At 39.8% G+C, this 17,429-nt stretch overlaps 1 protein-coding gene across 4 annotated transcripts; it reads right to left on the reverse strand.

The window, feature by feature from the left end:
- Nucleotides 1-977: 977 nt before the first annotated feature.
- On the reverse strand, nt 978-13,731 carry RNFT1 (ring finger protein, transmembrane 1). Of its 4 annotated transcripts, none has more exons than XR_010152719.1 (9): nt 13,243-13,421; nt 11,464-11,921; nt 11,177-11,253; nt 8,687-8,787; nt 6,919-7,072; nt 5,844-6,002; nt 5,108-5,173; nt 2,667-2,931; nt 978-1,727 (listed from the first exon to the last, which is right to left on the reverse strand). XR_010152719.1 is itself a non-coding variant. In XM_024350099.3 (9 exons), the coding sequence occupies exons 2-9, from the start codon at nt 11,864-11,866 to the stop codon at nt 1,593-1,595; spliced, it is 1,197 nt and encodes a 398-aa protein (XP_024205867.1). In that variant the 5' UTR covers nt 11,867-11,921; nt 13,653-13,731; the 3' UTR covers nt 978-1,592. The 4 variants fall into 4 exon arrangements, 3 of the variants coding, with proteins under 3 accessions (XP_024205867.1, XP_009431229.2, NP_001267233.1); XM_024350099.3 differs by lacking the exon at nt 13,243-13,421 and adding an exon at nt 13,653-13,731 and having other exon boundaries at nt 2,667-2,768; XM_009432954.4 differs by having other exon boundaries at nt 2,667-2,768; nt 13,243-13,691.
- Between the last annotated feature and the right edge of the window lie 3,698 nt (nt 13,732-17,429).

Consider the following 17,429-nt stretch of genomic DNA (forward strand, 5'->3'; position numbering starts at 1 on the left):
GTAATCCCACATTGCTTTTCTCACCCATTCTCTGCCGTATACCTAAATAATACAACTATTAGCATCACCACAAAGCCATTTAAATAATATTTGTAGTGGGTCTCAAAGTAGATAACAGAGTGAAATATACTGTAATTGAATATAGTTGTACTTGCAACCTGGTAGTATTTACCTGGAGAGAAAAAAATGGTACAGGCTTCCTAATGTTTGTTTGTCAATTTGGATGGCTGTACAGTCATGAAAGTGCCTTCTATAACCAGTTGGTCAGTTTGCTAAACTAAACAATTCATTTGCTGGTTTAGCTTTTGTCTTATCAGTACAGCAAATCTGTTTTCTACCTCTGCTTCCTAAGTTCTCCTTTCTACCACCTTTTCCTCGACTACAAACTGATAGATGTACTCTAAACTTGGATATAAGCACTAGCAGCCCTTCAGACATGTTTTAGATTTCAGATTCCTCCTTAGAGGTAACAAGGGGAGAAAGTGCTTCATTCTCTTTTCTAGCACCCTGCACAAATACCTAGAGGCGAACAAACCACACTATCAAAACCTCATGACCACCTCTCAGTGCAAGCTTTAATCTTCCAATTGATGGTGATTCAAGCATAAAATTCCAAAACTTTTATGGAGAAGACTAATTATAAGAGCAATTTTTTATAAGATTTTAGGGCATCTGTCTTGAAACTTTTTTCTTTTAAATAGAGATGGGATGTTGCCCAGGCTGGTCTTGAACTCCTGGGTTCAAGCAGTCCTCCTGCCTCTGCCTCCCGAAGTGCTGGGATTACAGGTGTGAGCCACCATGCCTGGCCATTTGTCTTGTTTTCTATACTATTCAAATCATCAAGTAAGCCAGCTGTTTATAATCCACATGAATTATTTTAATAGTTACTTCGAGATACTCCATGGTACTATACAAAAAGCATGATCATGAACATTAAAGCTGATGGCAGGAAGAATTCATGACGTCCAGAGACAAAATGAATTTAAATCATTTATTTTCACTTATTACTAATCTTACTACAGAGAATAATACAATACTATAATGTATCATCCTCAGTAAATTAATCTTCACTTAGAAAATGTTACTGATAAAATACAACATTTAGAATTTTCATTTAAAAATACAAATTTTATGAAAATATTAAGAATTTTTAGGATGGGAATTATAAAAGTCAATGCTGAACAAAATTCTACTTTTAGATAGTATGTATCTTAAAATATTATGAAAAATATTCTTTATTCTGAAAACAATGTCAGGAAAGAATACCTGAGTTCTCTAAAACCACTAGTTCTAATTTCAAATTGCTGTTTTGGTAACATAAAGAAAACACATTTACAATTTAACACTGCAGTTACCTGTCAAATAATTAGAATAGAATAAATGTTGCATATACATTAGGTTGAACATTATATATATTTTAAAACACAGGGTTCTTTCATTTAATCTTTTGGTGAATTGGACCATAAGTCCTACATTCTAAAACCATCTGGAAACATTTTTCTGGTAGCCCTGAAAATCCATTCTGATGCCTTATCAGTAGTCATTATGACCAAGTGACATTAGTATTTTGTGGCCTTGATAGTTTATACAACTTAATATATTTGAAGGTGTGATGAAGTGGCTCCATCCTTCCATTTGTTTATATGGTCTGAAATCACAGTTCTGCAGAGTGGACATGTTTTCTCTCTGTTAAACCATAAGGTCATGCACTCTTCACAAAATATATGCTGTAATGGAATTAAGAATTAGATTTGATATTTGATAATCATTTTAAATCCATCACATTGTAGGGAATGAAAGGGATTCTCTTTTTTTTTTTTTTTTGAGATGGAGACTGAAGTCTTGCTCTGTCACCCAGGCCGGAGTGCAATGGCACCATCTCGGCTCACTGCAACCTCCGCCCCCCACTGGTTCAAGTGATTCTCCTGCCTCAGCCTCCCAGGTTGCCGGGATTACAGGTGACCACCACCACCATGCCCAGCTAGTTTTTTTATTTTTAGTAGAGACAGGGTTTCACCATGTTGGTCAGGCTGGTCTTGAACTCCTGACCTCAGGTGATCCACCCACCTCGGCCTCCCAAAGTTCTGGGATTACAGGCGTGAGCCACTGTGTCCAGCCTGAAAGGGATTTTGAAGAGCACTAATCCCCTCATTTTACAATTGTGAAAATGGAGAACGTATGAGACATTCAAGAAGGCAAAGAGCAGTATGATTGGTAGAGCCACTAGTGTTCTGGCTGTACCATCCATTTAACCATAAAAGCTATCCTTAGGTGACACCTTCAAGATTAAGTATGATAACTGCTTAAAGTCGTTGAGTTACTAGTAACTGCCATAAAGTATAGGAAAGGGCCACAATCCAGTAACAAATGTCAGTATTGTTCTACATGGCTAGTATCCAATTATAAAATAGCCTGTTTTTTAATCACTTTGGTATTCAATCTGCCAGTTGAATTATTTTTTCCCCTTCATACGCTCCTCTGCATAAAAATTATCAGAACATAAGGGACAAAACTTAGCCAATCCACTAGTATGTACCCTGAATGCTACCTTCCACTAAACACTAGATTTTTTTTTTTTTTTTTGCCTTACAGCAAACATAAATTTGACTTTTGCAAGTCACAGAGAACTGTTGTATTTAGGTTTTTAAATTTAAAAATGTAATTACCTGACAGATGAGAAGAATTGGCTTCTGAAATTCAGCTTGACATATTGAACAAATATCATCCACATCTGAACACTGTCTCTTGCTGGCAGCCACTCCATAACTCTATGAAGATAGTAAGTTCTGTTCATCTTCAAATTTCTTTCTTTCCTGTTCCTCAAATTACATAAGTAATGCTGTACTTCTCAAATCTCCCTGGAACCAGGCATTTGAAAAACTTCCCAAAGGATACAAACATCTCAAAGCTGAGCCATATACAGAACCACCTCTTGAGTGCACCAAAATGAAATCATTAAATAATACATAATAGGATTTTGAAAGATTGTTAGATCTACTAGCTTTACAAAGGATGATAGTGCTTCAAATTCAACATAACTGGCTTAAGAGACTAAGCAATCTGAAATGTAACTATTATAAAATCTATAGCCATGTATTATTTGACCCAGGACTGCCAAATTGAGCTTATTACCTGCAGCAGCGGTTCATAAAGTCAATCCAGCCAGAGGTTGGCTGGTTGAATGTAACTCATGTGGAAAGCTTGCTTTAAAAATAGATTTCTCTGTTCCACACAATATCAATTCACTAGGACCAGACATATTGGGATGTGACCCAGTAATCTATTATTTGAAAGGTCTCCAAGTGAGTGCAATATGAAGAAGACTTAGGGACCACTGAAGAATTTTCTGCCACTAGGTCTAAAAATTATTCCAAATTATAAAAAGCATTTAGTGCTAAACATAAAAAAGTTTTACGGAGAAACTGCAACTGTAAATGTCGCTTTGGTAAAATAACTACTGTCAAAACTAACTGAACAAAAATGCAATTATTTGAATTTTCTTCTCTTCTAATGTCCTAATAACAAGTTTCTCGTCTCTAAGATTTTAACTTCCTCACCAGATTCAGAACTTAGTCATTAACTAGATGTGATGTCAATAACCCTCAGTGAAATTTGGAGAAATCAAAATGTTACAAATGAAACCTGCTTTCTGTAGAAATGATGGGGAAGAGGTAACTAAAGAGATGTAAGAACACCCAAGTCAGTCACGGTCATGAGGGTAAAGCATGACTTAACATAGCTGAAGTTATCTAAACTTCTTGTACTAAAACGTCTCAGGCTAACAACATCAAAATCAAAGTAAAACTCAAAGGATAAAGATATTAAAAATTGAGGTTTTTTGAAACTGGTAATAAAGATTTCAGAAACAAGTCAGGATACTGTTAGATGATCTTGGTGTCAATTTCCCTTCAGTAAGGTGTCATTTAGCAAAGTACATTTGCAGATAATTATGCTGACAAGCTTTTAAAACATTACTCATCTGGCATCTTGGAGACTCCCTCTCCAGATAGTAACTGCCATTTCCCTGGTAAAGGAGACTTGAACAAATCCAAGTATTGATGACTGATATCCTCTCTGTAGTTTGTCTCAGAGAAAGAATATCAGGGTATTTTCTTGAGAGTATTTCGGCACAAATCTTACAAGACCAATTATAGTAAAATGGTTGATGCTCACATAATCATCAGTTGAACTGACTTGGACAAAGCTGAACTCTGAATTTTATTATGTCTTGTCTAGAGAAAGAAGCTTGCATAGGATGTAGCAAAGTTTGTTTCTACATTGCTAACTCTATCTTAGGGAAAAGGCCCTGGCCAGTTAGTCTCGTTTACTTTGTAGACATAATTCTTTTTTTATTTTTACGGTATATTATTCGGTTGGCATTCTTTTAAGTCAGTCTCCTTGGGCCCTGATGAAATGACTGCAAAATTGAGAATCAAACCCTGAAGTCTGCTGACCACACATAGGTACTAGGAACCTTTCAGGCTACTAAGTAGTAAATTAGGGTTCTCTATGACATCCTTTCACTGCAATTTGCAACATCAATAGAATCACACAATAATGTTATAAATGACACCAGAGACTCAATTAATTGTTAAATTTCATGCCATGAATGTATTTATGCACATATAATTGAGCAATGGGGAAATTTGCTCCAGTAAGAAAACTGCAAGAGACATGATTTTTGGCAGTGAGCTTTCTAAACAATAAATTACAGTGGAAGGATTTTCACAGGTGAATAAGGAGTTAATAGGAACAAACAAAGCCCCCATTTGTGGATTAAAAAAGAGGAACAAAATTTCATAAGATTGTTAAGGGTTTACAAGCCTTAAAAATGTCCAGTGGATTGAAGAGGCAAGAGACAAGTTCAAATATATAAGCACTGCAACAATTAGCAGGTGGTTGTCAATGTGTGATTCAAGAATCTGATCACAGAGATAAAACTCCTAAATTATTATAGCCCCAAGTGCCAAAGTACTAGAAAATAATCAAAGTAAAAGAAAAGGATCATCTATTTATGAAATCCATTCTTGTAAAACTGCCGAACTAAAAATATTTTTGCAGTGAAGAAAGGTGAAGGTGTTTTTCTTAACTGATAAAAAGTACTTACTGGTTGTGTAAAAAATATTCGTAAAACCTGTCTGAAAGTTCTCAGATGCCCAAAAAATTCCAAAAGCTGAAAAGAGAAATAAGAGATCATTTATTAATTCAAACAGTCCTATTTGCTAAACCCAAAAACCAAAGCTGAAATCCCATAACATCAAATCCTCATATTAACTTAATGTTCATTATATGTCACATCTAATCATTTTGTGCTGAGTATTTTATTCAATTTATAGATTTGAGCCATCTCAGCAAGCTGAAGTACATTTAAACACCTAGAGTAACAATTTGATCAAGACAAATACAACTATGTCAAAGTCAAAGCAATTTTATCTGATTCACCTGTTTTTAACATTTAGATTTCAAAGTTTCATAAAGTGATTATTAGGTTGAGGGGCGCAGGCATGGAGAGAACAGGACAAGATACTCTACTAGTTTAAGAATTATGTGTATGACAGTGTTACTGTTGAGGATGGGTATGTTCTATTCCACTTGTTTTCCCTACTTAGATAATCCACGCTATGTGAAGGTCTACTCCCCTTCCCTCCAGTGAAACCTGAGGACCGCTGGATTAAGATAGTCTATTTCCATTTCTCCATTTCTAAACAAATATAGAACCTGCTATTACTTCAAACTAGTGATATGAAGATAAACTATAAAACTGTTAAAAGAGGAAAACAGTAGTATGTATCAGTAATAATTAATGTGAATCATGCAGTGACAAGATTTGTAATGTTACCTACTTTTAATATGAGGTAGAGTAAAGCCAGCAGTATCCCAAGACTCCATCTAGTTACGTTACCAAACTCCCCATAGCTTATAAGGTAGCGAAACCAAACTGGTATGGGAACAAAAGTTCGGTAGTATTGACACAATTCTTCTAAAAGCATATACCAGTAACCCTAAAAAATAAGAAGAAAACAAATAGAGCTACCCAAACTACTTAACTACATAGCACAAACAATATCAGACTGAGAACACTGAGTATATGATACAATAATATAAATAACTATAAAATTAATCTTCATAATGATTATGACTGAACCTCAAGCTGGTTCTCACATATTACAGTCACTGAGTGGTCTGCTTTGAAAGAATTTCTAGGTTGGACGCAGTGGCTCCCAGCACTTTGGGAGGTCGAGATGGGCAGATCACCTGAGGTCAGGAGTTCGAGACCAGCTGGCCAACATGGTGAAACCCCGTCTCTACTAAAAATACAAAAATTAACTGGGTGTGGTGGTGGGCACCTGTAATCCCAGCTACTCAGGAGGCTGAGGCAGGAGAACTGCCTGAAACCAGGAGGCGGAGGTTGCAGTGAGCCAAGATCACACCACTGCACTCCAGCCTGGGCAACAGAGCGAGAGACAATCTCAAAACAAAACCAAACCAAAAAAAAAGATACAATGAGAATGTTTTATGTATACTGCAAGTAAAACCTATGTGAGTATGTTTTTGCTGATTATAAGAATTTAAAAGTTTTTAGTGCATATGGGAAACCACTGAATAATTGTATATAGTCAACTGTCAATTGATAATGCCCTGGAGAACAGAAGTACACATCTAAATAGTTTCCCACATATGATGTGGGGACTGATTTTAAAATTATTCTGAAGCAAATATAATTCTGATTTTATCCAAATAGGTTAATAATCAGGTTCAAGTGCCTGAATAAATGGTTGCTAAGCTGAAATAATACAGATAATTGAGCTAGTTAGCAAACTGAAAAACTGCAAAAGGAGGATTCATTTAAACAAAGACTAAATAGCATTAATGTGATTCGATAACATCACTCCAATAAAGCATAAGTGAGTTTCTTACCTTAGATTTAAAAGGCATGATGAAAGAAGGCACCAATAAAATAAGGCATTTTAAGCCCATGAAAAAGAATTTCAGAATGAAGTCTGTAATTCCAACAATCCAAAATACTTCCCAGAAGCTCAAATGGTCCAAAGTAGGATTTAAAAAAATTAAGCTACCAAAAGAAAAACATCAAAATTTATCAGAGCAACATACAAAGATAAAGTATTAATAAAGGGTTTTAATTTGCTACAAATATTTTATTTTGATATGTAAAAAATATGAGTTTGGCAGGATGTCAGAGTTCACAATAATGGAATGGAGGATCATTTTGCTTAAAGAGACTTTTTAAACCTGTTTGGATTTTAGATCTTCCCTTCATAGAATAAGGAAAAAGTCTTCACGGTTTGTCATAGTTGACACCTTTCTAGCCTGTAAATGAAAAAAACTCATCAATACCAGACATCTGCTGTGTTTTTCTTAACCAATTCCAATCAGGATTCCATCTCTTCCTTTCAATGAATTGCTTGTCAAGATCATCAACTCCCTCTGTATGGCTAAATTTCAAGGTCACTCTCTTTTTCCATCTTCCCTCCCTGAATAATTTTCTTTCTAGACTTTTAACACAACACTTTTCTATTTCTCATATTTCACTGCTGGTTTCTTCTTAGTCTCCTTTGCTGTTTCTCTTCTAATTGTGGTCATGTCCAGTACTGGGCTCTCTATCTACACTCTCTTTCCTGGGTTAGTTTTGTCCAGTCCTGTGGTTTTTAAATATCAACCATATGCTCCTGATACCAAAATTTATTGCCTTAACCTCTACCCTGAGTTCATGACATATATTTGGAACCACTTTCTTATCAATTCTACTTAGCCTCTCAAACTTAACATGTTCAAAACAAAATTATTGATTTTTCTCCTCAAAATCAGTTCCTTCCTCAACCCAATGAAATGACACCACCATCCAGCCAGCTGCTTAGACTAAAAACCCAGAGGTCATTCTTGCTTCTCTCCACCCACCTATCCAATCCAGTCCATCTGAGGGATACTGGCTCCACCTCCAAACTATATCCCAGATTTGCCCATCTCTCCAACTCCAGTGAAACCAGGTCTTCTAATATTCTAATAAAAGCTGAAAATTCAGAATACTCCCATTTGACATGGAGACTTATCAGCTACTGTCATTTAGTAAGTGTTCTTACTTTCAGAAACAAAGACCAATAATAACAACCTAATGGTACTTTAAAAATACAAAATATGTAAACAAAAACTCAGGTGTCAAAAAATTAAATATTTATTGAGCATCTGCTATGTGCCAAGGCACTGGGGATACAAAATCTGAGTAAGTCACTTAAAGCTCTCACTTATGAGGCTGGGTGCAGTGGCTCACACCTGTAATCCCAGCACTTTAGGAGGTGGAGGCAGGCAGATCACGAGGTCAGGAGGTCTGACCAACATGGTGAAACTCCATCTCTATTAAAAATACAAAAATTTGCCAGGCGTGGTGGCATGTGCCTGTAATCCCAGCTACTCAGGAGGCTTAGACGGGAGAATTGCTTGAACCTGAGAGGCAAAGGTTGCAGTGAGCCAAGATCAAGACACTGCACTCCAGGCTGGGCGAGAGAGTGAGACTCCGTCTCAAAAAAAAAAAAGCTCTCGCTTATGAAAGGAGAAAGTTAAAAACTGAACTGAATTGAATACAATAAGTACTATGTGAAGTAAGATACAAAGTGCTATGAAATATATGATTACATTAAAAATGTAATTGTGTATTTGGACCTCTAATTACCTGTAATAAAGTGACTGAGAATGAAAGGTGTAATATAAAAGAACAGAAGATCCTGCTAAGAATACCAGTAACCAAGCACACTGAATCTTTGAGGACCTTTCCTGAAAGATAAACAATTTTATAATGTTACTTTGATTTTGCCAGAATTTTAAATATCATTAAACTGTTTTACTTTAATGACTATTAACTTAGAATATTTTTCTAAATCTTAATATAGAATATGTTAAACTGTACATAATCATCACAGTTACGTTTTATACAACTTTAGTGACCAAACAGAACTCTTATATTAAACAAATGTTTAAAATACAAGTTTCTTCACTGTATAAAAAACATTACCTATGTTTCAAAGAAGCCAAGTCTTCTCTCAAAAAAAAAAAAAATTAAATTAAATTAAATTAAATTAAAAAAAAAAAAAGAAGCCAGGTCTTCTACAAGCTGACATAAAGGACCCACCCAGGACGGGGGCAGTGGCTCACACTTGTAATCCCAGCACTTTGGGAGGCCAAGGTCGGCGGATCGCTTGAGGTCAGGAGTTTGTGACCAGCCTGCCCAACATGGTGAAACCTGTCTCTACTAAAAAAAGTACAAAAGTTAGCCAGGCGCCGTGGCACGTGCCTGTAATCCCAGCTACTCAGGAGGCTGAGGCACGAGAATCACTTGAACCCAGGAGGCAGAGGTTGCAGTGAGCCAAGATCACGCCACTGCACTCCAGCCTGGGTGACAGAGCAAAACTCCATCTCAGAAAAAAAATGGACCCACCCACAAAAGAAAATTTCAAAATGCATTTTAACCTTGACTCACTTGTCAAGGTTTATATTTTTTAAATTCTCAGATTATAAGAATTTAATAAATTAATGTTTTAATCTCACTTTTTAAATATATGGGGTCTCGACACATTGCTCAGAATTCCTAGGCTCAAGCATTCTTCCCAACTCAGCCTCCCAAGTAGTTGTAATCTCCCTTTTTTTTTTTTTTTTTTTTACTTTTTTGAGACTGGGTCTCACTCTTTCACCCAGACTGGAGTGCAGTGGCATGATCACAACTCACTGCAGCCCCAACCACCTGGGGTCAGGCAATCCTCCCACCTCAGCCTCCCAGATAGCAGAGATTACAGGCACGTGCCACCACGCCCAGCTAATTTTTTGTATTTTTTGTAGAGATGGGGTTTTGCCATGTTGCCCAGGCTCGTCTTCAATTCCTGGGCTCAAGCAATCTGCCCATCTCAGCCTCCCAAAGTGCTGAGATTACAGGCATGAACCACTGTGCCTTGCCTGTAATCTCACTTTTAAAGTCAAGTTTTAATGAAGTTTTACTAATTTTAAATCATTAAGATTTTTCTAGTTTGATAGGTTTAACTATAAATTTCCAGGTCAGAATGCATGATACTTTACACAGACATAGCCATTTAAAGTTGCCTTAAGGTGAAATTTTAGAAACTCATCCTCTTTTTCCCAATGATTTATATGACGGGCTCGTGTAACTTATGTTATGGAAAAATTCCTTGGGTTTCATTTTCTCTCTCTCTCTTTTTTTTTTTTTTTTGAGATGGAGTCTCACTCTGTCGCCAGGCTGGAGTGCAGTGGCACAATCTTGGCTCACTGCAACCTCTGCCTCCCGGGTTCAAGCAATTCTCCAGCCTCAGCCTCCCAAGTAGCTGGGACTACAGGCAAGCGCCGCCACGCCCAGCTAATTTTTGTGTTTTTAGTAGACATGGGGTTTCACCACATTGGCCAGGCTGGTCTCAAACTTCTGACCTCAGGTGATCTGCCTGCCTGGGCCTCCCAGAGTGTTGGGATGACAGGCGTGAGCCCCTGTGCCTGGCCCAGGTCTTTTTTTTTTTTTTTTTTTTTTGAGACGGAGTCTCGTTCTGTAGCCCACGCTGGAGTGCAGTGGTGCGATCTCAGCTCACTGCAACCTCCACCTCCCAGGTTCAAGTGATTCTCCTGCCTCAGCCTCCCGAGTAGCTGGGAATACAGGCACATGCCACCACACCTAGCTAATTTTTTGTATTTTTAGTAGAGAAAGGGTTTCACCGTGTTAGCCAGGATGGTCTCAATCTCCTGACCTCATGATCTGCCCGCCTCGGCCTCCCAAAGTGCTGGGATTACAGGTGTGAGCCACCATGCCCAGCCACTAAAAGTTTTTCATGATGATGGTCTTACTTACTATGGTCAAAGTAACTGATACAACATGAAGCGACTTGCCAAATCAGATCAGATACCGTGTTCTAACTCTTTTAATCCTTTTTACTACTTTAACAGTAACCAATTTTTTTTTCTTACAAAGAAGGTAAGGTGAAGGAATTCAGCATTAGGAGAGATAATTTATTCCAGGATTTAGATAACAAATTTAACATAACATGGATGTTACAATATATCCTATTACTTCCTATTTCTTTCAAGTTATTTCCTATTTCTCTCAAAATTATTTCTCTAAAATCTATGGAGAGAAACAGTTAATAATTTTTTAGTTGCTTGTTATACTTACTCTTAGAAAAACCTGATTTACAATGCTTTTGTTTGCATACATAAAAGTTGTTAGCAGCCCAATTCCAAGAGAAATTCCTGTTAGAAAATAAGTTCCAGTTAATTGAAAGAAAAAAAAATCAAAGAGGATTATATAAGCTAACAATGACACAAATTAAAAATAAACATATACAATAATAAAAGCTCACAGAAAATAAGTAACTGGATGCATTAAGTAGATTACCAATAATGAAAGAAAATTAACTGAATTTAGGAATGAAAACAAGTCAATGTTTTATTATGTCCTACCTGTTATATGCTGCATAACAAGTTTGACGCTCAGAATCAAAATATATGGAAGACTTTTTTGCAGCCACTTGAAGAGATAGCGGAATTCTGAGAAGGAGCTACTACCATGATCTCCAGATTCTGCGGCAGTATCATCAGTCAGCCTTGCTTCACTGTGGGAGTGACCCCGTAAGCGACTGTGTACACATCCATGGGCACAGCTATGGACACCTGACCTTATATTTCTGGAGCTTGCATTTTCTGCACATTCTTTAGGTATGGAGTTTATCTGGATATGAACATCTCCAGAATGAGGGCAAGAACCCTCTCCTGTCAATCTTGTGTGGACACACTGAGGGGTTGAGGCATCCTCACTGCTTCCAGTTCCTGGAGGACTGTGCAGTTGGCTACGATTGGCTTGCATGGCCCTTAAATACTTTTTCTCTGACCCAGATGTCTTTGCTTCAGGCCTCTGTCTCCTAAAAAATCAAATAAAAGATATTCTAAGTAAACAGGCAGTTAAATACCAGCAGTATATTCCTCACTGGGTATCCTTTATTCACTAAAGGAGTAGCAAATAATCACAACAGATGAATTTTCAGGTTATTTATCACTGGACTCCTCCCTTCTCCCTTAATGCCAAGGCTCTGCTGCCCTACACAAATGATCTTTTAGGGAACATTTGCACCAAAAAAAAAAAGTTGAGCTGCAAATGCTTCCAGTTCTCTAATGGCAGAAGGCATCCGCAAAACAGTCATGAAGTATGGGTACCCAGCAGATGTTAATGAGCACCAGTCCTCACTGGATACTCTGGTACATTTACTTTTCCCAAATGGTGCAGTTTCATCTCTGATGTAGATTCTACATCAAAGAAGTTTCATAAGGAAGAGTGAGCCAGTATTTTTTAATGGTTGGAAATGTTAGGAAAAAAAACAACATTAAATCTTAATGTCTTATTATCATCATAGGTAACTAATAATAAACACTGCACTTAGGTGACCTACAAATTAGATTTTCTGCTCAAGCAGCTTTCCCAAAGCTCATAAAGTTTCCAATAATTAATGGTGCCACCAAGAATATTACCTCCCCGCGCAAAAGAATGTTACCTAAATACATTTAAAGCATAGATACTTTGGAGAGTCACCACGTAATTGCTAGGTAACTCTTTAGTCTGAATAAGCAGTTACACAGTCCGCCCAATAAAATGCCACCGTCGGTGGTGTGTGTATTACTGAGGGAGGGGTGTGAGGAAAGAGGACCCTAGCAGAGAAAGATCTCTCTAATAAATGATCCAGTGTGGACCTCCTAGAAACAGAAGAACAGAGTCGGAATCCCAGCTGACAAAACGCAGAGGCTATCCCACACTGCCGTGCTTTTCCCGTTTGTCTAGGAGGAGGCTAGAGTTAACGTCAGGGAATGTTCTGTGTCATTCTATTTCACTCCCAGGACTGAACAGTGGTGCAGTCACCGTGTCTGGCGGTTTGGGTTTCAGTGCTTTTCACTAAAGGCTTTCACCGAGGCCCCGACGCCACGGGTGTTATTTCGTCAAAACTGAAGAGCGACGTTGGACAGCAGGCTTTCAGTGTCTTTTCTATAAATAACATAGAACCCTCCCACTTTCCTTCATGCACAGACAAGAAAGAGGAGAAAAAGGGAAGAAAATTCAACACAACTCTTCCGGAATCTCCGAGGGCAGAGTTCTCCACCCACGTCCGAGCCTCGAGTGCCTATTCTCCCCAGAGCCCCCTGCGCCGCGGCCCCTCGCCGCCTCCTCCTCTGCCCGCTTCCCCCAGGCCTAACCTCTCATGACCAGAAGCGGACGGAGGTGTCGGGAGCGACAGCGAGAACAGCGGCATACACCGCCTCCAGCCCTTCAGTCGGGGCCATCAACCGCAAACCCCGCAAGCTCTTCTCTCAGCCCGGCGGCAACGGCGGCGGCGCGCGCGCTCCCCGGACGTTCTCACGCGCGCGCGCGCCCTGCCCCGGCTCCACCTCCTAGCCCCGCCCCCGCACCGCGCCGAGTGGAGAGCCCACGGCTGCCGGGGTGTTTTGGCAGCGAGAACAAGCGAGCTGCGCCTGAGAACGGCCTGCAGGCCTGGCGCTAAATAATAAGTCGTTGTTATGTGTTATGTATTTATGTGGCATCCACCACACGCCTCCGAGATCCTGGGCGTTTTGAGGTTAAAAATGTTCAGGCTTGGAGAACCTACCCCTGGAGGAGTGTTAGGGTTTCCGGGCTCGGATGTCCTCGAGCTTGACGCCTGACCTAGTTGTGTCTGTCTGGGCGGTGACGTTTGGTCTGAGCTGACCTTTCCTCACAATCGTGAATTTGGGCTGTGAGGATCAGGCCTTGCCAGAACCCGAGATGAGAGGTGAGAGGTGCGGAGAGTCTGCGTGGGGTGGAAGTAGAAGTTAGAGTTGAAAAACCTGTCTTGCGTGGGGTATAGAGGACCCTACTGCCCTCAAAATAATTATATTAATCTAAAACTGTTCTAAAATTAAAAGGTTATTAAGAAAACGAAGTTTAGGTCGGGCGCAGTGGCTCACACCTGTAATCCCAGTATTTTGGGAGGCCGAGGCGGGCGGGTCACTTGAGCTCAGGAGGTAGAGACCAGCCTGGCCAACATGGTGAAACCCGTCTCTATTAAAACTACAAAAATTAGCCGGGGGCGTTGGCTCACACTTGTAATCCCCGCTACAGATACTCGGGAAGCTGAGGCATACGAGAATCACTTGAACCCGGGAGGTGGAGTTTGTAGTGAGCCAAGATCGTGCCACTGCACTCCAGCCTGGGCAACAGAGTGAGTGAGACTCGGTCTCAAAAAATAAATAAATAAAATAAATTCTGTTAATCTAAAACTGTTCTAAAATTAAAAGGTCATTAAGAAAACAAAGCTAAGGAGGGGAGTGGTAGCTCACACCTGTAATCCCAGCACTTTGGGAGGCCAAGGCGGGTGGATCACAAGGTCAAGAGATCGTGGCCACATCCTGGCCAATATGGTGAAACCCCGTCTCTACTAAAAATACAAAAATTAGCCGGGTGTGGTGGCGCGTGCCTGTAATCTCAGCTACTCGGGAAGCTGAGGCAGGAGAATCGCTTGAACCCGGGAGGCGGAGGTTGCAGTGAGCCGGGATTAGCCACTGCACTCCAGCCTGGCAACAGAGCGACACTCCGTCTAAAAAAAAAAAAGGTTTAGGCCTGGCGTGGTGGCTCACCCCTGTAATCCCAGCGCTTTGGAAGGCCGAGGCGGGAGGATCACTTGAGGTCAGGAGTTTGAGACCAGCCTGGCCAACATGGCGAAACCCTGTCTCTACTAAAAATACAAAAATCACCCGGGCTTGGTGGCGGGCGCCTGTAATCCCAGCTACTCGGGAGGCTGAGGCAGGAGAATCCCTTGAACCCAGGTGGCGGAGGTTGCAGTGAGCTGAAATCGTGCCGCTGCACTCCAGCCTGGGCGACAGAAGGAGACCCCCATCTCAAAAAAAAAAACACATTGGCTTTCTTTTTTTGTTGGGGGTGGGGGTAGGGGTGGTCGGCGGTGGTAGAAGGCATACTTAAGTCTCTCTGTGCTTACTAATTTAAATCTTTCTGACAGATTTCTGGGTCAGTAAGGGTGAGAGCCAGGCTCCAGACTATAGTGAATTTTCCGAGGAGATTTGTGTAAGTATTCTAACATTTCAACTATGTCGTGGATATTTTTAAACTTCAAAATGTGTGAACATTTAGGAAACAGGAAAAAAAAACAGAATATAACATAATTCAGCCACAGCCACGATGCAGCACCAATATGTATTAGTACACTGATAATTTTAGTACATTTGGTACATTTGTAAATTTAGAATACCAAATGTAGTGTTTAAATTCTCATCTTGGCCAGATACTATGGTTCATTCCTATAATCCTAGCACTTTGGGAGGCTGAGGTGAAAAGGTCGCTTGAGCCCAAGAGATCGAGAGCAGACTGGACAACATAGAGAGACCCTGTCTCTAGAAAAAAATGTTAAAATTAGCTGGGCACGGTGGCAAGGGCCTGTAGTCCCAGCTACTCAGGAGGCTGAGGTGGGAGAATCCCTTGAGCCAGGGAGATTAAGGCTGCAATGAGCCGTTATTGCTCCAGTCTGGGAACAGAGTGAGACCCTGTCTCAAAAAAAAAAAAAAAAAAAAAATTCTCCTTTTGACATACTCATAACACTGCAGGTATATTAGTCCATATTGAAAGTTTATTAGTGCACTTGGAGCTGCATTTCACCCAAGTAACTTGACTGAAAAGTGACATATTTGAAGAAAGAAAGTACTGAATTGATGAGAAGATTTGACTTGGTGACAGGCTGTTATCTGATAAATTTTCTTTCCACTGGCATCTGGACTGTTGGAAATAGACATTTTAATTTTAATTGGTTAATTCAAAAAGCATTTTCCAAGTACTTACTGAGTGTTAAGAATAATACTAGATGTTGGAGAGAGAGACATAATAAAGAGTCTCGGGCCAGGCATGATGGCTCACACCTGTAATCTCAGCACTTTGGGAGGCCAAAGCAGGTAGATCACTTGAGGTCAGCAGTTCAAGACCAACCTGGCCAACATGGTGAAACTCCATTTCTGCTAAAAATATAAAAATTAGGGCCAAGCGCAATGGCTCACGCCTGTAATCCCAGCACTTTGGGAGGGTGAGGCAGGCGGATCACCTGAGGTCAGGAGTTCAAGACCAGGCTGGCCAACATGGTGGAACCCCGTCTCTACTAAAAATACAAAAATTATCGAGGCATGGTGGCACGCGCCTGTAATGCAGTTACTCAGGAGGCTGAGGCAGGAGAATTGCTTCAACCTGAGGCAGAGGTTGCAGTGAGCCAATATCATGCCACTGCACTCCATCCTGGGCAACAGAGCAAGACTCCATCTCAGAAAAAAAAGAAAAAGAAAAGTTTCCATCTCACGGTGATGGAAATGGTTAGACCTGCAAACAAATAATTACAGTATTTTGGAGAAAACACTATAATTGAAGGTTCTGTGAGATGCAATGGAAGCAAAAGGTAGAAGCATTTAATTTTGTCAGGGAAGAAATCTTTTATTAAATTTGTGATATTTAAGATGAAATCTTTTTTTTTCTTTCTTCTTTTGATAGAGTTTTGCTCTGTTGCCCAGGGTGGAGTACAGTGGCGCAATCTTGGCTCACTGCAACCTCTGCCTCCTGGGTTCAAGTGATTCTAGTGCCTCAGCCTCCTGGATGAAATCTTAAGAATAAGTTGATATTTACCAGGACAGAAGCAGTAATAGGGCATTGCAGATAGAAACATTATATGGAAAATGGTGGTATTGAAATGCCATGGTCTTTTAAAGAGTGTTTTTCGTATTTGGAAGAGTAGAGTGGATAGAGTAGTAAGAGATAAGTCAGGTAAGTATGAGCTAGAAAATGAGTTTGTGGGCCTCACTTAGTTTATTCTAATGGCCAAAGGGAAGCTATTGAGTTTTAAGCAACAGAATTGTGTGACTGGATTTGTGTTTTTCAGAAAATTCATATGCTGATAGTAGCAGTGCAAGCTCCATTAGGAGACTGTTATAAGTAGTTCAGGAACAAGATGAGGTCTTGAACTTGTCAGTGAAGTGGGATTCAAGAAGAAGAATGAGATTGGAGAGGTTATGAAATAGAATCAGTAGGGTTAAGTGTCCTAGATTGTTGCAGTTAAGCTCGTCGCCCCCTCTACTACCCACACCAATTTTTCACACCTACCAATGTCCATATGCTTGGGTAGTCTCCTCGCAGACTGATTTAAGTGATTTGCTTTGGTCCTTGGGACAATAGCAATTGTAATGTTAATAGAGACTTGAAAAATTCTTCTGCATTGGGATTCACACTCTTACTGTTGGCAACCCTTTGCCACAATTTGATTAAATTAAGGCTGGCCTCCTAGAAGATGAGACCACTTTGAGAGTGTCCCTAGCTCTACCAGCCTTCCCAGTTGTCTCAGCATTCTCTGTTGAAGCCCCAA

The sequence above is a fragment of the Pan troglodytes genome, chromosome 19, assembly GCF_028858775.2.
Source record: "Pan troglodytes isolate AG18354 chromosome 19, NHGRI_mPanTro3-v2.0_pri, whole genome shotgun sequence".
Lineage (NCBI taxonomy): Eukaryota > Metazoa > Chordata > Mammalia > Primates > Hominidae > Pan > Pan troglodytes.